The 26,749-nt window shown below is 37.3% G+C and overlaps 2 protein-coding genes across 51 annotated transcripts in view; both read left to right on the top strand.

The window, feature by feature from the left end:
• Positions 1 to 5,216, top strand: part of pcdh15b (protocadherin-related 15b) — a 513,920-nt gene extending 508,704 nt beyond the window's left edge. For 31 of the 50 annotated variants that reach the window (XR_015503430.2, XR_015503452.2, XR_015503435.2 and 28 more), the window contains 2 exons: positions 731 to 860; positions 3,999 to 5,074. Coding sequence is in view for 20 of the 50 variants with exons in the window: in XM_087274999.2 (XP_087131125.1) it covers positions 731 to 860; positions 3,999 to 4,571 (703 nt within the window). In the remaining 30 variants the exon portion in view is untranslated. Of the gene's footprint in view, positions 1 to 730; positions 861 to 2,160; positions 3,465 to 3,998; positions 5,075 to 5,170 lie in introns of those variants that run through there. The other 19 variants (XR_015503428.2, XR_015503441.2, XR_015503442.2 and 16 more) reach the window with 2 other exon arrangements.
• Positions 5,217 to 11,926: 6,710 nt separating this feature from the next.
• On the top strand, positions 11,927 to 24,969 carry LOC147841265 (uncharacterized). The gene is made up of 4 exons (XM_087275463.1): positions 11,927 to 11,953; positions 12,511 to 12,728; positions 15,883 to 15,938; positions 24,836 to 24,969. Exons 1-4 carry the CDS (start codon positions 11,927 to 11,929, stop codon positions 24,916 to 24,918), a joined length of 384 nt encoding a protein of 127 aa, XP_087131589.1. The 3' UTR covers positions 24,919 to 24,969.
• The last annotated feature ends 1,780 nt before the right edge of the window (positions 24,970 to 26,749 follow it).

The following is a 26,749-nucleotide window of genomic DNA, read 5'->3' as shown; positions in this document are numbered from 1 at the left end:
GCTATACTGTAAATAATAAATGATTATTCATGATATTTTGAAGTGGTCACGATTATAATATTCCTTGTTCCTTGTCTTGATATATTTTATACTATACATGTGCAATAGCACACTTGTAGCAGTGCAATGTAGCTGTATATTGGCACTGGAGAGAGGCGTGCGTTGGCTCAAGGCCACAGTGCCTTAGTGCCCCACAAGTGATGAAATACAGACATATTGCACTGCTAAGAGTGTGATATTGTGATTATACAACAGTTTGATGGCATAATCGAGTATATAAAATAAAAAATCAAACACGAAGAGTCTCAAAAGCCCTTTTGTAAGAGGAACTACTTTCTTTTCACATCTGTTGTCTGACCGTCAGAACAGCAGAAACTGTTGCTATTTTACAAGCATCACTTTAGAGCTAGTATTTGAATGATTCTCTAGCATAATGTCTAAAATGATGACAAAATAGGTTGTTTTGCTCACATTTTAAGATTATAAGGCTGAACAGCATGAAATGCAATCAGTCTACAGAGATTTGCCAGTATTTCTCTGTTGCAATTGGGATTTCACAAAAATTAATCCAGAAAAAGCAAACACTACCAGATTACTGTGGAATAAATACAGCATTACAACATACAAAAGAGAGAGATCGACTTAGAATGTCACTTACCTGTTTTATAATGATTTGTTTGTGCATGTTCATTATCTTGATATATTAAATGTCGGCATATGTCTATTTTAGTTATGACTTGCCTCAATATGGAAGTCGAAGGAAGCTGATCTCTCCATCAGGGATGTATGATGAATACGGAGAGGTGATTATGGAAGACGACGGCAGCTACTACTACAGTCCGCATGAATCAGAGGGAGAGGTATCACATTCGTTTTGCTTAATTAAACTAATACAATGTGCAGTAGCTCTGGCCTTTACACATGACTCAGGTCAGGACTTTAATGCAGTACTTTGACATTTACTTATCTGCAAGATAGTCGGATGTGTACACAATAAACTGTTAAAATAGTCTAATCAAATGAGTCATATTTGAACATAGAACAGAAAAAAATATTGTTGGTTGCTTTAAATTGTTGCAGAAAAAGAAAAGACTGTATGGCATTATTTTTAATTTTATCATGTTTTCATTTTTGTTGGCAAGCCCAATTGGCTTGGTGTCACCACCACCATTGTCATTTGAATTATTTTTATAGCAATAAAAAGCATTTAGTTCTGTTTGAGAAAAGACGTGATAAGGATATCAAGAGAACGACAGAGGAAGAAGCATTCATCCAGTCAGCGATCATCCAGTCAGGGTTGGGGGTGGTGGTTGGAATTCTGGTAGTTTTCCAGCAGACAGAACAATTCGGGAAATGGGCGGAAGATGGGTCTGAAATACCAGAGACTCTCGGGAAAAGCGGGATTGTTGGCAGGTATGGTTGTCGCCTGTCTGTTAACCAATGGCAAAATTTTGTCACAACCTTACAGCTCAATGTAATGCTATAGCAGGGGTGCCCAATCCTGTTCCTAGAGATCTTCCTGCAGAGTTCAGTTCCAACTCTAATAGGAAAGAACTAAACCAAATAACTAGCATCTGAAGGCACACTTGGTAATTAAAGACAGGTGCGTTTGATCAAGGTTGCAGCTGAACTCTGCAGCAAGATAGATCTCCAGGAACAGAATTGGGCACCCCTGTCCTGTAATCATAAGCCATGGTCACACTAAAGTTTGAGCTTGGGAAACTCTGTTGTATGTTGCTGTGAAAAGGGGCAGGATTAAACAAGATGGTTAAACATAAAAAAGCAAGCGATTGCTCCATATTTTAATAATTTAGTACGGAGAGGTCATGTTTTGATCCTCTATTGGTCTCAAGCAGTCACTGGATGCGATTTGGCAAATCAGATTTCACCAGGCTTGAACACTTCTAATGCAGCAACATGCAAAATTTGACATACAAGCTTGCATTTTTAGGCTGCCACATTCACTTGTGTATAAATGCCAGTCTATGGGGTTGAAAAGTGTAGTGTGGCAGCAGCTTTACTCTTTAGTCCACGGCAGCAAATGTAGTTAAAGTTGAAACAGAGTCATGTGAAATAGCCAAAGTCACAAAGATTATGGGTGATGAGAACTGATTGAAAGTTGTAAACGATTAATAGCCTGGATTAATATCAATGTAATAGGTTGCAAGGCAAGGAAGAAGGCTGGCTCAACATCCAGGCAAGGCCCCCCCACCAAACCTGCCAAAACTAGCTTTCGGAGACCTACCTCCAAGGCTTGGAGCAGCTGACGGCATCACACACCCTTACAGCTCAAAGGCATCAACAAAACTTGGTCAGATGTTTGACAGGAGGTCTGCCCCAGCTCCATTCCACCTTCCTTGGAAAAACAACAGAATATTTCCGATTGTAGGTCCTGAGCAAAAAGAAGGAAGTACTGATGACTTCAAACCAACCAGGATGCAACATTCAAACAGTGTGGATAATGGCGTGTTCATTGACGGCAGCTATTTCCAGACTAAAGAAGCTTTAACTTCAGCAAAAACAAGACTTGGCAAAGTTTTGAGTCAGATGAACATCTTGAAAACAATGCAAACTCAGAAGAACTCTGTGAGTAGCATTAGTGAGGCCGTAGATCATAGAAATAATGGGAGTTTCTCAATCCCTTGGCCACTCAACAGGACAGAAAGGGAATTACAGAGAATCCCTGGTGCTGCTATGGAAAGTGAGATAGAAAGCAGGGAAGAAAGAAGTAGAAGCAGGGAAGACATCATTCGACAGTCTTACACTGGAAGTGCCACATCATTCAAACATAATCATCCATATCAACCAAAAGAAGGAGCACATATGAGTAGTTTAGACTCTGATGATGATCAAGACCAGAGTCCTTTTGATTCTGATTGGGAGAGCCAAACAAATACTCAGCTAGATGACACTGAAATAGAGTCAAAGACTGAAACAGACTCTGAAACGGAGACAGATCAAGAGACAGACACTGAAATAATATCTGAGACGGAGAACGAATTCGGGCAAGAGGCAGCAAAGGAGTCAAGCTCAGAAGAAGGTAGCAGTGGAAAAGAGAGCATTAAATCTGTCAGATCTTCTCCGTCCAGACAAAACACCACAACCTCTGAAAGCACCAAGTCCAGAGATGACTTGGAAGAAGGTGACTCTGAGAGCCACAGTAAGAATACAATGTCCTCTAGGTCTAGAAGTTATTCTCCAGAGAGAAGAAGAAATTCAAGCTTCCACAGTCTGAGCAACTTCTCTATTGCTGGTAGTAGTGTAGCAAGGGAGATCGACAAACTCTCACCTATAGATGAGAATGAAGAAGGAGAGGCAACTCCAGAAAGAAGCGGTAGTCCTGATAACAGTTCCAGCTCTTCGGATGGAGCAAGAAACCTCAAAGACGATGGGGAGGATGAGGACTCTAATTCAGATGCAGTTGGGACTGTTGCTGCCTCCTGAATTATATCCCGATACACTCAGTAAGACTGGCCATTGCCTTCATGTCTTGTGTGGAACTTTTTGAATGCCTTCATCTGATTGGAGTTCTTCTTCTTGTCTTTCTCTTGCTGAGCACTACTTGGCATTTCTCCTAACCTTTTCTGAATAGCATGCATGCTGTTTCCTCTGTAGTCCTACCTTTACAGGGCACCCTTCAAAAGTTTAGGTCAGCAATTAATGTTCAATAAGACTTAGGTTAGATTTTGTTGTTTAAAAAGATGTAAGCCGATGGCATTTGGTCAATGAGCACATTACTTTTAACGAGCTTGTGAAATGACATTCGGCTTGTGTTTGGCTGTTTCGCTTTTTAATGATGAGCAGGGCGGGAGTTTTCTAGGAAGGCTGATGTGACCTAACATTGATCAAAAGCAATTTTTATTCTAGGTATTTTGTAAAAACTTGAAAAGATTCTGTCTCCCTTGCCTTTCTGAACAGAACGCCACTCTTGTGTGCTGTGTTCAATAAGTAAGTAAAATCTGAAGTCATTTTAAACTCCTGTTTTTTCTTTTTTTCAGTGTGGTAGAAAAAAGAGAATCAGACTTGTCGTAGACCGTGAATACGAAACCAGTTCAACTGGAGAAGAAAGTGCACCTGAACCGCACAGGAACCGCCTATCTAATGTGAACAGCCACAGCAACATTAATGGGAGCATATATTTGGCACAGAATGGTTCAATAATCCGGACGCGGCGGGTCACACACACCAACAACATCAAGCTCAACTCTCCAATACGACTAGGGAAGCACTTTAAGAAACTGGACAAACTTGCTGTTACACACGAAGAGCGAATTCCTTTAAACAGTCCTATAATCACAGGCGCCTCAGAAGGTGAACAGAACCTTACGACCAGGCCCTCCAGTGGGTCCCTGGCCTCCAGCACCACAGGCCCAGAGAGTATAGCTTCGAAATCAAATGTAGTGAAAGAAGTGGGAGAAAGAACACAAAATGTGGATGAACAAGAATCCACAGTGGACAATCAGGAGGCGAGGGACACTTTAGGATCACATAGTGACCGCACACAGTCAGATGAGGAGGAGCTCTGGATGGGGCCTTGGAATAATCTGCACATACCAATGACAAAACTGTGACTTGTTTTAGAGAAAAGAAAAAACTGAATTTGCAGCATAAAATGAAGAAATTGCACTTTCATTCAATGTTATATTTGCTTTTCCGTGGCCCTGAAAAATGAGCTTCTCAATGATTGTTGCATTCATAAGTACCTTAAAAAAATCAAACATGTTTTTGGCCCTCTGATTGTCATCAGGTTTTTTTTTTTTTTTTTAAGTTTCTTGCTTTTTACAGATGTATGCTTTCATTTTCTGTGCTTTTTATAGTTTAAGAGGCTAAACCCAATGTCTGCTTAAGTGTATTTTTGGTTAAACTGACATGATTTAAAATAATTGTGACGAATCTAAGGTGCACTTACCGTACACATCGTACGTTTGCTCAATGCCACAGTCATTTGAATGGACTTGCACCAGCGTTGAAAGTGCTATATTTTTGTGCTTTTTTATACCAAGTTATATCAAAAAAAGTATACGGTCACATTCAGTTACAGAAACTTGCCAAACATAAAAAAAGAACAACTGTTGTTGTTATTGTTTTATTTTTATTATTTGCAGAATGATTATATATGCAGAAACTGCTCTCATTGTGCAGCCTTGGTTGATTCTGGTTGTTTCTACAGGGCTAAGAAATGGACACATCAAATAAACATTCCTGGTGAAACTGCATCTTTCCAATTGATCAGTATAAAGGAAGAAGTAGGTGAGACCTCACTGGTTTACAGCTTGAAGTACACTATGAAATGATGGGCTTTCTGTTGATATCTGTGGTTTTAACACGACATTGTAAATTCTAGGAACATCTCTGACATCAGGTGTGCTTTGGCGCTGCTGTTCTACTTGGATGAATCTGATGATGGTTTTTAGGGCAACATGAACAACTCCAAATCAAGCAAGATTATATGTTGTCTGAGCAAGTTATATAGTGTACCTGCTGCCAAAACAGGCACAGCATAATATCCTTTCCATAATTTATAAATTCCAAATTGAATAGGGAATCGTATGGTAATATGGCTTAATGATTCTTTGCTGCAAAATAGGAAATGAGGAATAGCATATCCTTAATTAATAGGCCTTGTGAGTCTAGAAAGAAAAGTGGAGGCTACTACTATAAAGTGTTTTTACTTTTGAACGGTCACAATTTGGCTATGATGGAGATACCGACTGTAAACACCAGCATTGGATTGTTTGGTAATCAACAATTGAATACATCATTCTGCTTAGTTATACTATCTAAAGGCCCGTTCACACCACATGCACAATTCCGCAGTGGAAGCAACTGGGAACATCAGCAACTCAGCCCCAAATTGGTAGGCCACATAGTGCTCAGAAGTCGTCAGCCTTTTTAAATTTGTGGGCACAGTTTGGGGATAGCCCTTTCCTGGTTCAATGCACTAAGCAAGATTCATAAAAAATGGATGTTGCACTGACTGGCCTGCACAAAGTCCCGACCTCAACCCAGTGAAGAACCTATGGGATGATTTAGAGCGGATTGTGGGCTAGGTCTTTTTGTCCAACTTCAGTATCGGAAGTCAGAAATTCCCATAAACACACTCCTAAACCTTGTTTTAAGAGTTCATACTTAGCTGATGATTGATTATAAAGCGTGTTCGGCATGCTGTCCCAGGAGAGAGCCCTGAGCTCATACGATCCTCGAGCCCGGGGCTCCCTTCTGTTTGCAGGGTGAGAAGGGAGTTTAAGCTCAGGTAAGTCTCGAGAACTTCCCTGCTTATTATGGGTAATGGCAAATTAGGGATTGCTATGTAAAGATATACTGTTGATTAGGAGCTTACCTATGGTGCCAATTTGGTTAGGTCAATTCACCTACGTCAAATGTCTTCGGACTGGGGGAGGAAACTGGAGAACCCGGGAGAAACCCACACAAGCACAGGGAGAACATGTAAACTCCACACAGAAACGTTGATTGGCCACGTAAGCACATGAACCCGTTACATTCTTGCTGTGAGGCGACAGTGCTAACCAGTGGGCTAGCACTGTCAAGCAAAATGGAGGAGGAGTAGGGGTGAAAGGGGAGATTCTTCAAGATGAAGATAACTGAGGTAAGAAACTTTGGTTATTTATACTAAGTTAGAAATCATCCAACTGGTGAATCAAGCGTTAGCTAATGCAGGACCAGCCGTGGCCAGTCATAAGCATGTGATCCTCTCGAAACTAAAAATAAACCACAAAAAGCCTTCCCAGGAGAGCTGATAATAGCTACAAACGGTAGGCCAACTCCATATTAAATGCTACAGATTGAGAATCTCTTTGAAGTGCATGCACATGTAAAGGCAGATGACTTTTGGCAATATAGTGTCAGATATATGCACACAAGGTTTTGCGGTATCATAAGCACTATTAGGGGCCGATCACACTGAACACGATTTTGCATTGAGAGGCGCCTTTTTTTTTATATATACTAACGGCTGCGTGTTTTGCACGCTGTTATGTGCCCTGCGCACCTTGTGTTTTAACCGCCTGCTGCGCCTATCGTTTTTGCCGTTACGCGCTGTATGCTCACAGTAGAGCTGCACGATTCTGGCTAAAATGAGAATCGCTAATTTTTTTTTTGCCTAAAATAAAGATCGCGATTTTTCTCTCGATTCTGTACATGTAAAATAATCGTTAATATAAGTGGGCTATTATTGTTGTTATTTTCAAACATGCGGTAAAACAATAGGCTTTGTGTAGCTGTACTGTTGGTTAAAATGCTAAATTTTGTTTAGACTTGGAATGGTGGACTTGAACAGACTTTAGATTTGTCCTGATCATTAATGTTGATGATAATTCTGATGTTGAGTTACTGTGTTTGAGACATACGCTTACAATCTGTAATTTTCTGCTTAAAATCTTTCACTGGCGTGATTCTCATGAGTACAGAAGACTGGGCGGGTATTTTTGCATTTCGGCAGGTTTTGGATACTTTTTGGGCTGGAATCAGCTACTTCTGGCAACACTGTGCACGCTTTCGGTTTCATTTTCACTGCTAAGAGCAGTTAACTTCCCACGCGGCTCGCAAACGATCACTCTGTGCCACAAACAGAATGTTATTTACAACTTTTTTACCTGTTATTCACAGCCTTTGCAGGTTCTGTTCACTAAAGTTAACTTCATTCAGAGGCGCCGTCCCTGTGTTAACAGCTGACGGTCAGCTCACGTCACGTGTGATTTTGCGGTCGCAAATACATTACATGAAGGCAGAAATGACATTTTTGAGATGAATTATTTTTTATAAATACAGCATGTGACTCTTTCAACACCATTTGGGGGTGTCCACATTGCTGAACAATGTATGTAAAACAATGTGAAAACTTGTGCGGCCACCATTGCTTCTCTCCTGAACTTAAAAATATGATTGACAGAATCGTAGAAATGCTGGATTAAGATCGTCTAGGAGGTCGAATCGAGATCGCGACCTTTTTACGATTAATTGTGCAGCTCTAGCTCACAGTTGGAAAAAAAGTAAGCTGAGCGGGAAAATCTTGTTACGTCAGTCGCATCTCTTTCATTCTCCAATCAAATGAAAGCAGAGGCGGGGTTTCCGTTGAGGTGACAGCAGTGTTTGTGTTGTCAAGACAACTACAGAGACTTTTGAAGATAACGGAGAGACTAGTGGTTACTGTTTAGAGTTATCTGGAGCTGTATGCATCACAAATCTTTAAATATCACAATATTATTAAATATTAAAACTACATCAATATCAACAGCACACACTCAATAACACTCACACACATTACGCAGCTAATTCAGTCGTTGTCTAACAACATAAAAGTGCATCGCACTTCTTTATTGTTAAATAAAAGGCATTGTGGTGCGTCTTGCGTTTTTGAAACGTAAAAGTGCGCTCGGTGTGATCGGCCCCTTAGACAGCAAAACTACATTTCTAATTTAATGACCAACTGAATGCAGCAATTTTAGTAGCTAGACAACACTGGATTTACATGCCTGTGATATTGTAGTTTAGCCAGTGTTATAACATTAAAACCTAGTCCGACTGCTCAAACAAACAGGTTGCAATTCTGTTTAGTGACACCAATGGCACAGAAATGACACACTTCACCTTTAAGGCAGAGTCAGAAAAACAGCAAAGCTCGAATGCTCAGAGGTCACGAGAGAGGGACACAAAGACAATTTCCCCATGAACACACTTGAAGCCCATCTCTGAAATTGCCTCTGCTTCTACTGTGACCTTAACCAGTCATCCTCGCTCTTCAATTTCCTGTCAAATTAGTTTCATCAGATCATGCCTTAAAAAAAAAAAACCAAACCCCCTGGCTATCATAATCCATCATGGAGCGTCAGGGTAAAGGTAATACGAGGTGCTTATTGAAAATTTTCCCTTTATAAATTAATATTGACTTTACAGATATTTAAAATACTCGGTTTTATAATAAAAAGCTTTATCAATTGCTCCATCCTGCTTTTTGTATCTTCAGTGAGTCACAAAACGAGACATTTACTGTATATATATATATATATATATATATATATATATATATATATATATATATATATATATATATATATATATATATATATATATATATATAATGTGTGTACTCGTGCAATGTTTTTAAAGTGTTAGTTTAGTATTAGGTACATACGCCGACCTGGAATTTTTTCCCTCGTATTTCAGGACATGTGTTGTATTTAATGGCCTTTATATATTAATTAAATATTATATTAATATATCAGTTAGATCAGATACAGATCATTTTAGATATATTTTTACATTTTAAATTGTCATGCAATATATTTGCTAAGATATAGGCCTATTTTTAATAATTGCTATAAATACATGTTTGTATATTTTTAGATTTTTTTTTTTCAGAAAGAAATTGAAAAATATATTAAAGACACATTGGAAAAAAATATTGATTGTCTAAAAGATCTAAAGCCGGAATTAAAAATGTGTGCAGTTGTATTATACTTAACAAACATCTCTGATACTCAATTTCACAATGCATTTTTAAAATAATTTTAATAATGTAACAATCTTAATAATAATAGTAATCTTTATTAACATTATATTGTGAGGTGTAAAATGTATTTTCTTTACCCTGAAATATTTTGTTATTATATTTGGCCATATTTTGGTATTTGGCTATTTTACAGTGCATTAAAAAAAAAAATCTCTAATAAAATATTTATAATGTCTTTATTATAATAATAGTCTCTATTAACATTCTATTGTAAAGTAGAGATGTATTTTCCTGACCCTGAACTATATTTTGGTATCTGAAGGTATTTGACCATATTTTGGTATTTGGCTATTTAGCGGTGCATTTTTTTTTATATTAATATCTAATAATGATATTAATATTGTCTTAATAATAATTTCTATTAACAATCTAGTGTAAAGCGGAAATGTATTTTCTTGACAATGAAATTTATTTCATTATTGTATTTGACCATATTTTGGTATTTGCTTATTTTCACAGTGCATTTTTAAAATAGTAATATCTAAAAATTAATATTAATAATCTCTTAATTATCCTAATAATCCATTAACATTCTATCATAAGGTTTAAAATGTATTTCTTTGACACTGAAATATATTTTGGTATTGTAGTTGACAATATTTTGCTATTTGGCTATTTCACAGTGCATTTTTTTAAATAGCTCTAATAATAATAATATAAATACTATCCTAAATATAATAATAACCTCTATTAACATTCTATTGTAAAGTGGAAAATGTATTTTCTTGACACTGAAATATATTTTGGGATTGTATTTGACCTTATTTTGGTATTTAGCTATTTCACTGTGAATTTTTAAAAATAATAAACTGTAATAATAACATTAATAATCTCTTAATTATAATAATAAACTATATTACATTCTATTGTAAAGTGGATAATGTATTTTCTGGACCCTGAAATTTACTTTGGTGTTTGAAGGTAGCTCCAAGTACAAGATAGGGTTGCAAGCATACGCTTCTCCACAAGGTGGCACAAGACTCTTATATTTGTGCTGTTAAACGTTTTGACATTGGTTTCTTTTAAATATAGGGAATACAATAGCATAGGAGGGAATAATATTAGTAATATTATAATATTAGTAATAATATAATATTAAAATAATATAATATTGTATAATGGAAGCCTCAATGGTCTTGAAACACGTTCACACTCGTCAGTGAACTCATCTGGTAATCTTACATAACATGAAAACATACACACCCAGTGCAGTGGTAAACAGACATACAGGTCTTTTTGGAAGACGTGTTTTCTTTCTTATCCATTAAACAGCCCTTAGAGGGACACACTAGCGTCTGAATCATAGTATCAAAAATGCCAAGAGCAAGAAAAAACACGATTATCCTGGGCTTGGCAAAGTAATTACACTTTAAATGGTTATCCTCGCCTGATGAGCGCGTGTTAATAATGTCCTCAGCTCTTTGATCTCCAGATTACGATACCAGCAGTGCATTATTTCAAACAAACATCCGAAAAGTAAATAAAGTCAATAATTACAAGCTGCCGTTATGTGTTATTACGGGTACCTGCCCACGCGTCACGGATATTTAAAATTCTATAATTAACCCTCAGATGAGAGACGGAGAGAGCGTTTCAAAGTATTAAACGGCACATCCTGGAGCCAAAATAAAGTGTCAGGGTGTGTGAGCATGTCTCTTAAAAGGACTAAATACATAAAACACACACGCTTTTTTTTTACCTTCGCTCTACTGGATGCCATCCAAAAGCTCCCAGCCGCCAGTTTGGCCTGGTGGCTAATGGGATTGTGGTTGTGTTTCAAATGCACTGAGTATGGTGAAGTCTAACATTTAGTGTCAAGCTGAAGATTGATTTTATTGTGGTAATTAAGTGTTGTGTCTTGAATTCAGAGCTTTTGTTTTCATGAGAAAAGCTACCTAGCGTAAAAGCCTCGAGGCCTAGCGTAACAGGCTAACTCACGAGACTGGCAATCCAGACATAGCATCTATTTTTGTAAACTGTGTATATTCGTAGCCATTTTTTGGCTAGTTTTTGGTTTCCTAAACTACATGCTAAGTGTTCCTCTTCCTGTGTAATTTATATCCATACAGAGAAAGTTAGCATTTGAAAGATGTTTGTGATCATCCTGGCGCAAAAAAAAAGAGAAGAATCGCACCCGCTGCTGCACTTGCGAACATACTTTTGGAGAGAGGAAAAAAAATTGATGGCATCCCACCCAAGCATTTTATTATTTCTGAAAGGCAGGGCATATAGAAAAATATAAGTTTGGCAGTCTGGCTCTCGTAATGAAGGGGTAGATCAGGCACGGCTCCAGTGCAGACATTTGAAGATATGCCTTGGCCATCGTGCCACTGTAACCAGTAATATAACATGTCACTGGAATATAGAAAAGAATAGTATGGCCCTTCATTTGCCGTCATGCGTGCTGTTTGTACCTGCACTCTTGTGAGCACTCCAGATTTGAGTTGCATATTTTCAGAGTGGAGATGACAAGCTGTAAACAAACCCACTTGCTGTCCACCGCCAAAACACCTTTTCAATTGTTTATTTTATTTGTGTTTTCTACTTTTGTTGTTGTTATTTTTTGTACTTTACCCTTCAATTGTATACTATCAATATTCAAAATGCAGTTTTTCTTTTTTTACCTAGTGTTAATATGTAAGCAAATTACTGGGGAAAAGTCAAGCTAATTTATTAAGTGTATTTGATATCATTGGGACTACAGCTTCCCTCTGGTTTTTATTAGAAGTAGTAGTAGTATGAGTAGTAGTTGTAAGCTATTTGATTTATTGAAATCAGTACAAGTGAAAGAAAAATTATAAATATTTAGACTTTAAATGAATAACAATTGCTAAAAATCATTTATTGTACATTTTGCTATGTTTCTCAATAAATATATTAGTTAGTTTACAATGCAATACAAACATGTTCTATATAAATTTACCCTTATAAAATCAATTTACAAATCTATGTAATATATATTGTTATATATATATATACAGCAGCCTGATTTTTACCATATTTTCAGATTTTACCACATTCTCACCCTGTTTATTTTATTTTTTGGCTCTGTTTTTGTCTTACCTGCTTTCAGGAACCGTTCTACGCCGGACTCGAACCCCATCGTCGTGGTCAACACCTCTCTGCGTTTCAAGTCCACCGACGTATGCTGTGAGCCACTGGACAAACTGGTAACAGTGGGAAAGCTGTCCATACAGAGGTAAGCTGTCATATTACCCTGTAGCGTTCGTTTTAAGGACAAAAGGCAGCCATATGTACCTCTGGGCACATAATTCGCAATCTCCAGAAATGTATATAGGGCTACATTTTCAGATTGAGCCTATTCTAGAATGTACAGTTTTGGGTGAATTATCCCTTTAAGTGTTTTGATTAATAATATAATATAATATAATAATTTTCTTTACAATGGTGTAGTTGAAGCATCTACCAACAGTGGTAATCATAAATGAATAACATGTCATTCACAATGAAAAATAATCTCCTAAATTGAATGTAGAATTTTGTTGCAAGAAAAAAAAAAGTCAAATAAAATCTATTTCACTCTCTGAAATAAAAACCAGGGACTTAAACATGTGCATTACATGGTACATAAAACTTTGTAGATGCACTTTAAATGCACCAATTGATCATGCAGCCTGTTTGTGTTTTATTAAGACGCGTTTTGGCTGAACACAGCTGACAGGGCCAAATTTGACAGCAATGACATGAGTGTGTGTGTTTATGTTGTCTGTTACTTATTGGTTTTATGGTTGTTTTATCGCTGCAAATCTAAGTCCTGGAGTGCTGCCGCGTCCCTGCAGTGCGCCTGAAATGTAATTCGGCTACTGGGTGTTCTCAGCAATGAATCCGCCGTGGAGTTTGACGCAGTGGTGCTTGGCTAGCAGCCTGTGAGTATTAATGTGCGCTGTGGCATCAGCGGGGCCTCTAGTTAAAGAGAAATGAGATGAGAGGAGTTAGGAGCTCTGTGGTACAAGCGCCTGCTGGACTGAGGTTAAACGCAGATCTCGAAATGAGAATTTGACTATCTGCTCTCATAAAAGCCTCAGTGAGGGCCCGAGAGTGAGGGAGAAACCGCGGCGTCTCTTTCAGTGTTTGCTCGCTGAGAGCAAACAGAAGTCCTGTGTGTTCGCCAGGCCTCTGCGGGTGTTGATTTGCTTCTCTGTTTTTTTTTTTCTTGCTTAGCCCAACAGAATTTAGCTGTATGTCATCAAGTAGTAACTCCGTTTGTCCTTCACCCGCTGCCACATCGTTTGTCAGAATGCCTGTGACACAAAACAAACATTAAATGCATATTCCCTGCAAGTTTAGCTGAGTTACTGTGTAAAAAAAAGTGAATATGTAGACAGAGTTATTTCTATCTGATTTATTACCTCCAAAATGGATTCATTTGTATAATTTAAACTAATGATATTGCTCTCACCATTAATGAATACTATTTTTCACAATTGAATAAAGCTGATAAGTAGCAAAGCATAACAATTCAGAGGTGTCAATTTAGATCTCAAATTTCCCTCACGAGAAATCACACCTGCAGTTCTCGTGTAAATCCACTGGAGGCCGCTGTCAACTGACTGACTGACCAATCGACTGACCCACCCTCCTCCTTCCCTAAATCCAACCAACAGTGTTTTCAAAAGCCCCTCTTCCCTAAACCCAACTCACAGTTTTAAAAGCAATCCAGCAATCCAACACCTTTGCCTGGTTTTTACCAAGTTTTCAGACTTAACCACATTCTCTCCCTGTTATTTACTTGTTTATTTTATTTTTTGGCTTTTGTTTTTGTCTTAACTGCCTTCTGGAACTGTTCTACACCAGACTCGGACCTCGTTGTCATGGTCAACTTCTCTCTGCGTTTCAAGTCCGCCAATGTACATGTTGAGCTAATTGACAAACTAGTAACAGCGGGAAAGCCGTCTATACGGAGGTAAGCTGTTCAATGGACTCATAAGCTTAATTTGGTTCAGCTTAAAAAGTTATGGCAACCAGGATTTTTTTTTTGCAGTGTATGACCCAGTTGTACTCCCTTAACCTCTTAAGGCCCAATGGGTTTTTTTCCATGCATTTTTTTCATTCTCTTTGCTATTTGGGCTTATTGGAACCTAATTAGAATAAGACCTAAGTATCATCTTTTGATCTGATGTACTTTTAGAAAAAAAAAAAGATGTCCATAAATGTGGACTCGTGGTCCGAATTCACATAAAACAGTTTTTCCTGACTGTTTTGTAATGCATATGTCACATTTTTTGAACATGTTTTGACTATCAGAGAGTAAAAACAAAATTTTAACCCCATTTTGGACACTTGAAAATAGTGTTTGGGACATTTCATATGCTGCAAAACAGTTGCATGATAATACTGTATGTCTGTAACAAAAAAATAAAACATTCAAAGTATTTTAAATAGCCACTTAAGAGCTAAAATGTGCTGTCCATCTATGTGCCCACTAAGCCCTAGGAGGTTAAGGACATGCTTAGTGTCCTAGTAATTCAAACCGCTTGAAATTCATTATCATCAGGGTCTTTTTACATTCAAAATTTGTCACAGGTTTCCTATGTGGTTTGAGGGGTAAGGGTAGGGCCATGTACAAACTATAAAATAATCAGTATCAAATACATTACACCCATGGGGAAACATTATACATTCACTCAAAAAATGACTTTCTGCTTGTTCAAATTAATTTAAAATGAGTTGAAACAACCCAGTTCTTAAGTTGTTTGGGGGAACAACTCGATTTTATTATGTTAAACCTACCTAAATTTATAAAAAATGATTAAGTTAGTTTAATCGGTTTGTGTTGAGACAATATGAACGGAATTGCGTGTAACCCAGCATTTTTTACATGTTTGAGTATGTTTAAATTTATCATTATTATTATTATTATTATTATTATTCATTCATTTTCTTTTCGGCTTGGTCCTTTTATTAATCTGGGGTCGCCACAGCGGATTGAACCGCCAACTTACCAGCATATGTTTTACGCAGTGGATGCCCTTCCAGCTGCAACCCATCTCTGGGAAACATTCATACACACTTATTCACACTTATACACTACGTACAATTTTAGCATACCCAATTCACCTGTACCGTCTTTGGACTGTGGGGGAAACCAGAGCACCCAGAGGAAACCCAAAGGAACTCGGAGAGAACATGCAAACTCCACACAGAAACGCCAACTGATCCGGCCGAGACTTAAACCAGCGACCTTCTTGCTGTGAGGCGACAGCACAATCTACTGCGCCACCGCGTCGACTATTATTATTATTATTATATACTTTGAAAACAGATTTGTTATGAGATGATATGCCATTTATTTTCCAGTGGACCGATATTGACAGCTTTTTATGTCTTTGCAGAAAGTCAAAAGAAGAGAACAAAGGCCGAAGTATTCAGAAAAGTGGTCTGTTTTCAGGTCAGTTAAACACAGTGTGCTTTTAACATACAATAACATTGTAGCCCCTTCCGCATAAACGGTTACAATTTCTATATCGTAAAGCAAAATGAACCGTACATCTTAAATGGTTGTCACCAAAACCCTGACCTTTAACCTTTCAGCAGCTGATGCTGGCCACTTGGCTGCCGAACCCCACACTACAGCTGTGTTTTGAGCTTCAGTAATCGCTAGAGCTCGAGTTCGTTGTTTTATGTACTCATTTCATCTGATGCCACAGGAAAACACGGCCCTTGGACAGTTTTTTTTTTTGCCAGCTCAGTGCGGTGATCCTGAACTATGCAACACCAGTTAAACACTAAGTGCTCATAACTGCGGTCAGCTTTCAGAGCGATCGTCCCGCTGCAGCTCTGCACTTTATTCTCCGTTTATCATGGCAGTGTGCAGCCTGGCGCCGTTGCCGCCTTTTAAAATGACATTGGTTAAATGACGTTAACATCCCCGTGCTGAGGTTTGAACTCTAGTTTTGGGCGACCGAGTTGTTTGCGTCTCTAATGTGCGATCAGAGGAAAGTGATTTGTAGGAGATTTCTGATCCAGGAGAAGTGTCCCAGTAGTGAAGGGCTATGATGTGTTAACCTCTCTTTATAGGGGTGTTTGGAAGGCTTTGCGCTTGTTATGGGTTCTTTATACTGGAAGTGATAGTCTTAGAGGAGAGATTTATTTATGTATCTGAAGTGTTTGGGCGTTTAAGACACACTTAATACTGTCTGACTGTCAAAAGAACCCCTAAATCATTTACTGAAAACAAAACACTTTATTTCTCAATAGTTTTGTGTAGATTTCTTTTCTTTAAAAAAATATGGTGCTAAATAGAGCCACTGTAACTACTTTAAGTGCTATTTAGAACATGTAATGGCTCTCCAATGATCCTTGGGGTGATTAATGTGCTATATATGGCACTAAATAGGTGCTATGTATCACTAAAAGTGGTTCTTTGTTAGCATCATTTGATTTTATAGAGTGTATATAGTGCTATATAGCAACCGCCCCAAAGAACTGCTGAAGAGCCATTGCAATTTCAATATAGGTTCTACACACATTTTTAAAAATAAAATCTACCACTGGGGTGGTACCTTTTCAAACGGTACAATTTTGTACAATACAGGTAGACGTTAGTAGCTTTAGGGTACTTTTGTACCTTTAAGGTTCACTTTTGTACTTTCTATGAGCTGTGAGGTACACATTTGTAGTTTTACAGGTATTAATACAGCTGTGAAAATAAGTATTGAATCCATCACCATATGTCTCAGAAAACATATTTCTAAAGGTGCCGTTGACTTAAAATTTTCCCCGGATGTTGGTAACAACCAAAGAAATCCATATATGCAAAGAAAGCAAGTCTAATAAGTTTACAAAATAAGTGATGCGTAGTAAAATGAAATGATGCAAGGAAAAAGTATTGAACACATGAAGAAAGGGAGGTGTAGAAAGGCAGTGAAAGCCCAGACAGCAGCTAAAATCTCTCAGTAGTTTTTCAGCAGCCCTCTTCTCTTCGTCATTGTAAATGAATATTAGCTGCTTCAGTCCAACACCTACATTAGCAGGATGATGAAGATAAAACCAGGGTGGACATTTTAGCAAAATTAGCAAAATTCAAATGCGTTCAGAGAAAGAAAACAAAGCTACAATAAGACTTTTCCAGAAGAAAAAATATTATCAGACATAATGTAAAAAAAACATTGCTCTGTTAAACATCATTTGGGAAATAATTAAAAAAGAAAAAATACTTCAAATAATTCTGACTTCAACTTTATTTAAATAAATATTTTAATAGGCAATTTTTCTAAGATTTACTAAAATCTGAAAGGTTGAACAGTGCAACAGTGTTAAAAAATCATAATGGAGATGCCAATAGTTAAATAATGCGTTAAAATAAATCGTATTGGTGGAAGAAGTCATAGACAGATGTATCTCGTGAACAAAATCTTCATCAAATGATGCTTTGAAATGGAGCTTTCCTTTAACAAATGATTAGTGTTTGTCACTGTTTGTCTGTCACTGTCTCAACTCTTTGTTGAGAAACGCAATTTCCATTTCCAGCAAAGTTAGTAAAGCTTTACGTCAACTTTAATAGTCGTTTAAACACCTTTACGCAATGATCTGAACTACGAAACTTTGTGAGATTATTTTTGAATATCTGTTCTGTGAAATCAGCTAAAAAAAAAAGAGAAATATAATGTTTTCATAATTTTTCCACATCATATGTATCTTCAAACCAGTGTGACTTCCGACTCATTTTGCCAGATCGGGTCATATATATAGTTTACTTAATTAAACACTAATTTTTCAAAAGAAAATAGGGATTAAGCTGTAAAAGTCACTATTCTTGTTTTTTTTTCAACCAAATTCAGAAAGTGTGTGTAATATAGAAGGAAATGTAAACTAAAGTTTACAAATATTTTTGACACTAATATAACTGGTGTATGTATAGTGTATTACTGGTGTACTGTATGTTGCCCCATACAATATTGTATTTTGACTTTAAAAAATGTTTAATTCACTTTTCATAAAGAACCTTGTTTAGGGGAAAAAATGTAAGACTTATACAAAAATAAATGATGTTATAGATGGCAGTATGGGTTAAATATCCATGCACATTTTAAAATAGCGTCCGACACACCTAAAATATCCAACTTTTTACCACATATTGTCCTAGAATCAGCAGAAATTGGTTCACCTCCTCAGGCAGCACTGCTCCCATCCATCAGTGCAGTGATAGGAAAACAATAGTGGGTTGTTCTGTCTGTCATTGGCTCTGTTTTGATCTCTCTGTAATGCTAATGAGGCTATCAGCCGAACCCACTCTCCCCAGTACATATTAAAACACCTCCAACATCATTCTGCTGGCTCCAATGACTCAACAGATGGGCTCCCAGTGAGCATCTGTGATCTTTAAATGTCAGCACTGATGAGTAGTTATGGCAGAATTAGTTAGGGGATGTTATTAGGCTTGCCAGTATGGCTTCAAATACGTAAAATAAGAATGACATTTCATAAGATATCAAACTCAATGATTTGTATTACAAGCAATTTATTCTCACTTTAAAATGTTTTAGATTAAGTGTCAACCCTAAGTTTAAACCCAAGTTCAATCCAAAGTCTGCCACGTTACTAGTTGCATCATTAAAATCATTATTAGAAATGTTTAGGTCAATGTTTAGGTCTTTTCAATCAACTAAAACTTTGTTAATAAATTGCATAATGCTCCATGTAAGTTGGCATTAGTTTTGAGTGTAATCAATTATAAATAGCTAGTTACTGTAATTAGATTACTTTATTAGCAGATTACTTTTCATTTTCAGGTCATTTAATTAGTTACTTATAGTGTACTTGTTTAAATGCTGTACAATTAATTGATCAAGTAGACTGAACATGCAAGAGAAACAAAACATTTTGAGTCAGAAATTTATGTCAATATAGCAACACAGGCACATTGTGGATACATACCCCTGTCTATATTTCTGGAGAGCGCAAATTATGTAGCCAATGGTATGTCTGGCTGCATTTCATATTTAAAACGAATGCTACGAAGGCTTATGTTGCTTTTCATCCTACCATTGGCCGCTTACTTTTGTACGAACAGCTTTTACCAGTTTGCCCAGAAGCTCACCACAATATTGGATGCAGCGCGGAGTTGACTGGGTTTATTAAGCAAGTAGTGTTAGTTAGTGGTTTCTTAATATCATAAACTGTGACCTATTTTTTTATGAGACTTTATAGGTATACAGTGAGGCAAAAAGTATTGAGCAAGTCACCGTTTTTCCAGTTGCTGTTGACTTGAATTTTTCCCCGGATGTAAGTAACAGCCAAAGAAATTCATATATGAAAAAAAAATCTAATTAGTTTACAAAATAAGTGATGTGAAATAAAATATAATCACACAGGAAAAAAGTATTGAACACAAGAAGAAGGGGAGGTGTAGAAAGGCAGTGAAAGCTCAGACAGCAGCTGAAATCTCTCAGTAGTTTTTCAGCAATCCTCTGCTCTTCGTCATTGTAAATTAATATTTGCTGCTTTAGTCCAACATCTACATTATCAGGATGATGGAGATAAAACCAGGGTGGACATTTTAGCAAGACAATTATCCAAAACACAGCCAAAGAAACTCTCAAATTCTTTCAGAGAAAGAAAATTAAGCTGTAGAATGGCTCAACCAATACCCTGATTTGAATCCAATAGAAAATACAAACTAAATATCAGATTTGATAGTAAAAAAAAACGAAAAAAAAAAAGTATAGTAAGTTAAAGTATTAGTAGATAAAGTATTAAATATGTTTCCATAGTTTAGTACTTTCTCCTTGTGACATTCCATTGTTATTACACAAACCAAATCTATCAGATTTGTTTTCTTTTGTTTTCTTTTTGTTTGTATTGTTTGGGTTTTTACCTAAATCTGGTTTAATTCCATGTCAACAGCTTTTTAGAAATATTATGCTCAGGAAAAAAAACATGACGTTTTCCCCCACTGTATCTTTCATTTGAACATCCATTCCACCGAAACTTTGGCACTTCAGAAACTTTGTAAGTCAATTCTGTGTCAGATGTCAAAATATTGGTGGAACGAAATTAAAACTGAGCATTTTGTTTTAAAGTTAATATTTGGTTTGAAATGACATGATGCTGAATAAGTAAATAGTTTCATGATTTTCATTTTTGTGGATTAGCTAACCCTTTAACTTGTTCAAAATCGTGACCACTTGTGCTTGTCAAACATTGATGGTTAATGCGATAAAATACACATGTGGTTCACCACAGCACACCTGTGCAAATTTGAGAGAATCCCAAAATTAAAACAGAAGGAAAAGCCTGAGCATCATTTATAAAGCAGATGACTACACTCAGAAAAACTGTGTTTGCTGTTTGTTCAACCAACTTATTTGAACAACCCAGGCTCATTCTGAAAACGTAACTCTATATACATTTTTGGAGAGCGCCTAACATGTTTTTTTTGGGGTTTTTTGCAGTTTTTTTGCAGTTTTTTTTCTACCAGAGGCCGCTTTGTACACTTTTTGAGATCTCAAATTGCTCTCGTGAGTGCCATCCACACCTGCTTTTCTCCCATAAACTCACCAGGGGCCACTGTCGACTGACTGACTGACTGACCGATCAACTTTAACTCCACCCACCCCCTCCCTAAACCCAACCGATAGTGTTTTAAAAAGCACTGATTGACCCATCCACTACCTTCTTTAAACCCAAACGACAGTGTTTTTATTAGTTATACTTTACAATTTAAGATTAATAAACATTATATGTTTCAAAACACAAATCATTTTAAAGCAATGAAAAAATAACTAACGCATTCCATATGTTGTATCCCAGGCTCATTGCGGATACGTACCCAGGTCTGCATTTCTGGGGACAGCGAAATACATAACTGGAGATACGTCAGCTCACAGTTTTAGCGAATTCGCCAGAGGCCACTGTGTATGCTTATTGATGATCTTAAATTTCTCTCGCTTGTCCTCTTCTCGCGTAAAATCACCAGAGGGCACAATATACACTTCAGCCAACCAGGACAACTTGCTGTCGACAGACTGACTGACTGACTGACTGACTATTTTTCCACTGGAACCTTGTCATTGCTGTCAACAACGCTTTGTGTCCCAAGTCACATACGTGGTGAGCTACTGTGAAAACTGGTAACACCAGAAAAGCTGTCCGTACGAAGCCATCCGGTCAGCGATAGGGTAAAAAAAAAAAGCAGCAGAAGCCATCGGCAGTGTTATATTGCCCCGTAGCGTTCATGGTGTTTATAAACAATATGCAACCAGACATAACTCTAACTACATAATTTGCGCTCTCCAGAAATGTAGACAGGGGTTCGTATCCACAATGAGACAAATCATTTCATAGCAATGACATAATATTTCATGCATACCATATGTTGCATTTAAATTGAGCAGAAACAAAACTATTAGTTTTTTTGCAACACAATTTTTTATGTGTAGTTTTTTTATGTTTTCACTACACGATCAATTTTGTGGAACCACAGATGGCAAAAGTACTCATATCCTTTACTCAAGTAAAAGTAGATACTTTCGCTATGATGAAAAATAGATTGATTCCATCAAAAAGGCGTTCAAATTGCGCAGTCACAAGAAATAATATAAGATCGCGCCACCAAACACATGAAAACGAAAGTAACGACCATGGTTTAAAAATGTAAGGAGTAGAAAGTACAGATATTTGTGTCAAAATGTAAGGAGTAAAAGTAAAGATACCAGACAAATCTACTTAAGCACAGTAATGAAGTATTTGTCCTTCATTACTTCCCATATCGTTGTGGAACCCAGCATTTTTTACAGTGCATGAAAATGTAGTTTCTGACGCAGTGGCATTGATGCATTAGCAAATGCGGCTCAAATTCCTCTGGGGTCAAACTTTATGAGGAATTTCAATCGATTAGGCAATTACATAGACACCTATTAGAAGTAACAGCAATTATGTATATTATGAATGTTAGGATAATAATACCGTTTAACATTATAAATGATAAAATAGAGGCTGAGCATTGTTGACACATACTCTCTCTGCAGTCATTAGTGGTCAAAGAGAAGAGTTTGTGGCGCCAGTGCTGTACGAGACTCTTTGATTTGTGACCTTTCCCAGGTTAATTATAAAGAAGCAGCCTATTAGAGTAAAGGGTGCTGGTTTTCGTCTCAGTCTTACATTTAGCCTAGCTTTATATCTCCGAGGTCTTCTTTTCTTATTAATAGGCCAAATATTTCCTACTGCCCTTTTGCTTATGAATGACATGATATCAGCGCAATTTTCGAACGCTAAAGGAAGCTCTTTCTTAAAGGATAAAGGTTGAGCAGTCATTAGCTGGCAATTTTCTGCTCACTTTTACCTTTCGGTGGTCAGTCTTCATTTGTGACAGGTTAACTGATCCTGTACTTTCATCTTGGGAGTAAAGAGACGTGTGAAGAGGTTGGTTTTACTGAATGACTTGAAGTGACTTGACTTATTGGCATAGTTGCAAAAAAATGTTCAGAAACATTTAAAGAGAGGTTATTAAGTGAAAAACTGTTTAAAATGCCATATTAGCCACATGTATTATCAAGAGCTGTGCTGCCCAAAGTACAGTATGAATATGAAAACGTAGTAAAATATAATACAAATTCAACTATTACTATAAAGTTTTTTTTTTCAGTGTACTTTCTCAGCATTATATTAAATCTTTAAAGGTATTTGTCAAAGGAACGTGTTTTGTCATCCTCCGATAACATCTTGCTTTGGGCTTGATTTGGTCTCTAGCTTCAAACGTCTCTAATGGACCCATAATGATAAGTTTGCTCTGTTATTGTGTCAACCTCACCGCATTTTCTGCTGGAAAGCCCTACTTGAATCACACAATCATGATATTGTCATCTCCACCCTCCCAGTAAACAGTCCTTGTTTCCGTCGTGAGCGTTTGACAGACTGCGTGTGTGTGTGGAGACTGAGGCGATAGGATGTTTGTGGCATTTCCTCTACAGCTGTGTTTGGTATGTTCCTCATTGGAACTCCAGTCACTTACGCTGACGCCAAAAACACTACTGGGAGACATGACTCGGCTGTGGAAAGATAACAACGGTTTGTGTGAAGCATTCGAATGATGACTGTGCTCGAAATGCCATCATTTATTCCGATAATTGGCCAGACTGGATTTTTTTTATGGGTCTTGAAAGCTCAAGCGAATGCCAGACATTTTAAACATAGTTTTGTTGAGCGTGCTGCGGTTTGAGACTCCAGAAACGTGTAAATTGAAGTTTACCTCAGAACTAAGCGTCCCTCATTTAGCTTTTTTCGACACTCACATTTTGTTTTTTGTTTTTTTGCCTGTATAACTTATATTTAGTAGCAGGGCTCAGCAATAATAATGGCTGATGGCCTGACGCCATGTTAGAGCATTTCCGGACAGGTGAATTTATTTTCCAATTGCAAGCCATAGCCTGCTGGCCTTTCAAATCAGCCGTTTCATTTGAATATATTTTATACCCTAAGGAAAAAGCAACATTTCAGTTCTGACGTAACATTTATTTAATCAACAGATGCAATGCAATTTAAGTCTTAACAAAAACAAGCAGGTGCAAAAACGGAATAGTGACATCAATATTTTGAACAGCCACCTTTTGCTGAAATAACAGCCTGTAGACGCTTCTTATAGTCAAGAATAAGTCCCTGAATTCTTGCTGAAGGCGTTTTGTACTATTCTATATGCAAAATTTCTCCAACTCAGTCAGGTTTGTTGGTTGCCAAGCGTGAACAGCCTTTATTCAAATTAATCTATAGGTTTTCAATGATATTCCGGTCTGGGAACTGGGATGGCCATTCTAGAACATTGTATCGTGTCTGAGCATGAATTCCTTGGTAGATCTGGAATCAACCCAGGCTCATTTAGAAAATGTATCTCTATATACATTTTTGGAGACCACCAAATACGTGCCAGCAGGTACTTTTCCAGGAGAGGGCCTTGTGTGTGCTTTTTGAGATCTCAAATTTCTCTCACGAGTGCCATTCACGCCTGCTGTTCTCTCGTAAATCCACCAGAGGCCGCTGTTGACTGACTGAATGACTGACCGATCAACTGGCCCACCGTCTTCCTTCCCTAAACTCAACCAATAGTAATATTTTAATAAATAATATTATTATATTAAGAATTATATTATAATATTAAGAATATTATTTTAATAAGCAGAGATTGACCTACCTACCCAATCCCCTAAACTGACAAATTTAAAAGCAATTCAGAAAAAGAAAAGCCTTTAATTTTTACCACGTTTTACCGCATTCTCATGCTCTTATTTACTTGTTTTTTTATTTTTGGAATTGTTTTTGTCTTACCTGCTTTCTGGAACCGTTCTTCACCAGACTCAAACCCCGTCTTCGTGGTCATCCCTTCTTTCTGCATCTCAAGTCCATTGACGTTCATGGCAAGCTCCTGGACACTCTGATAACTGCCGGAAAGCTGTTCATACGAAGGTAAGCGGTCAGCTGGTAAGCACAAAAAAAAAAAAAAAAAAAAAAAACTTTAATATAAAAAAATGAAATGCAGCCATACATACTTCTGGTTACATTATTCATGATCTCCAGAAATGTATATAGGGCTACGCTTTTAAAATGAGCCTATACTGATTCCTAAACATTGTTCTTCAGATTCTGCTAATGCTGGGTGGAAACCGAATGGCATTTCACTGTGATCTTTTCTTATAAAAAAAGAGCACAGAATTATGAAGCCACAGAGGGGTGCCCAAATTTTTGCACAAAACTGCACAGTGTTTCAAATGCAGAAATGACATTAGACAAAAAGAAATACTTAAATTGTTATTTTCTGACCAAGTTAGATTAATTTATTAATTTCGTGAAGTAAGTTAATGCAGAAAGTAGTGATTAGCAAATGTTTTTGATTTTAGTGGTAAAAAGAACTGTAAAAATGCTACAGTTTTTCAGAAAACGAAGTTTCAAAGAGCATCTGACTGTTTATACAAAAAGGTAACATGGAAAATAACATCAAAATATGACGTTTACTGTCTGTTCAAACTATTTATTTCAAATGAGCTGAAACAAAATTCTTGGGTTTTTGGGGTTACAACTTAATTGTTTCTTGTTCAATCCACTTAAGTTAAATTTATGCCTTCAGGTTGTCCCAACACAAATGGATTGTGTGCAACCCAGCATTTTTTAAAGTGTATCGTCCAGTAGTTGATGACTCTTACATTCTTTAAATATGTGCTGTTTATAGATTCACACAGCAAGCTATCTATTTTGAGCGTTAAAATTAAAACAGAGTCCTTTTTTAAGATCGTGTTCGTTGTAAGAGTTGAACAGTGCAGTGAGATTTACCGTACGAGGAGACGAGGTTTAGTCAAGGGTTCTGGCTCTGAATGGGACTCTACACGGCGGATAAATGGTCTGTCTGAGAGTAAGGAGTGGTGCGGAAGAGAGGGATGACTGCTTTCCTATTACTGTCAAAATGTGATAAACAAGCTACTACAGTCCCGCCGGAGATGCTTTGGTCCTTCCTTGATCTGGCTTTCATCACAGCCAGACCAGAACAGATCACTGCAGATCCTCTAAGCCTGGTTAGGAAACAGTTGAGGATTTTTTATGCTAATGGGATGTGTAAAGGCTGCGTCACATTTACAGTTGCTCAAATGAAATTTCCAGGCAAAATCCATTCTAATCGGAAGAGCATTGCCTATTAAGAAACTATCTTCGATTGAAGAGTTCAGATGCAAAAACCTGTAAGGGCCATCTGAAATCTTCTTCTTAAAGAAATTTTTTGTAGGCCTCCTATGTTTATGTTTAGTTCTTTCACTTTTAGTGTTGCGGCTGGAAGGGCATCCGCTGCGTAAAACATGTGCTGAATAAATTGGCGGTTCATTTCGCTGTGGCGACCCCGGATTAATAAAGAGACTAAGTTAAAAAGAAAATGAATCAATGGATTTCACTTGTAAGGAAATGAAAACAACCTATTTTACTTCATTCATTCAATCATTCATTTTCTTTTCGGCTTAGTCCTTTTATTAATCTGGGGTCGCCACAACGGAATGAACCGCAACTTATCCAGCATATGTTTTACGCAGCAGATGCCCTTCCAGCTGCCACCCATCTCTGGGAAACATACACACTCATTTACACTATACCTATACCACATGTCTTTGGACTGTGGGGGAACTGGGAGCACCCAGAGGAAACCCATGCCAACACGGGGAGAACATGCAAACTCCAGGCGAGAGCATTACCTACTGCTCCACTGTGTTGCTCTCCTATTTTACTTGTACT

The sequence above is a fragment of the Danio rerio genome, chromosome 12, assembly GCF_052040795.2.
Source record: "Danio rerio strain M-AB ecotype USA chromosome 12, GRCz13ab, whole genome shotgun sequence".
Taxonomy (NCBI): domain Eukaryota; kingdom Metazoa; phylum Chordata; class Actinopteri; order Cypriniformes; family Danionidae; genus Danio; species Danio rerio.
This window is presented reverse-complemented; position numbering and strand designations above follow the sequence as displayed.

Excerpts from the sequence above, each read along its gene's own strand:
- LOC147841265 (XM_087275463.1), top strand. The coding sequence starts at position 11,927 with ATGCGTGCTGTTTGTACCTGCACTCTT. Across the intron at positions 12,729-15,882 it reads GGAAAGCTGTCCATACAGAG|AAAGTCAAAAGAAGAGAACA; the intron begins GTAAGCTGTCAT and ends ATGTCTTTGCAG. Across the intron at positions 15,939-24,835 it reads GAAAAGTGGTCTGTTTTCAG|ACTCAAACCCCGTCTTCGTG; the intron begins GTCAGTTAAACA and ends GTTCTTCACCAG.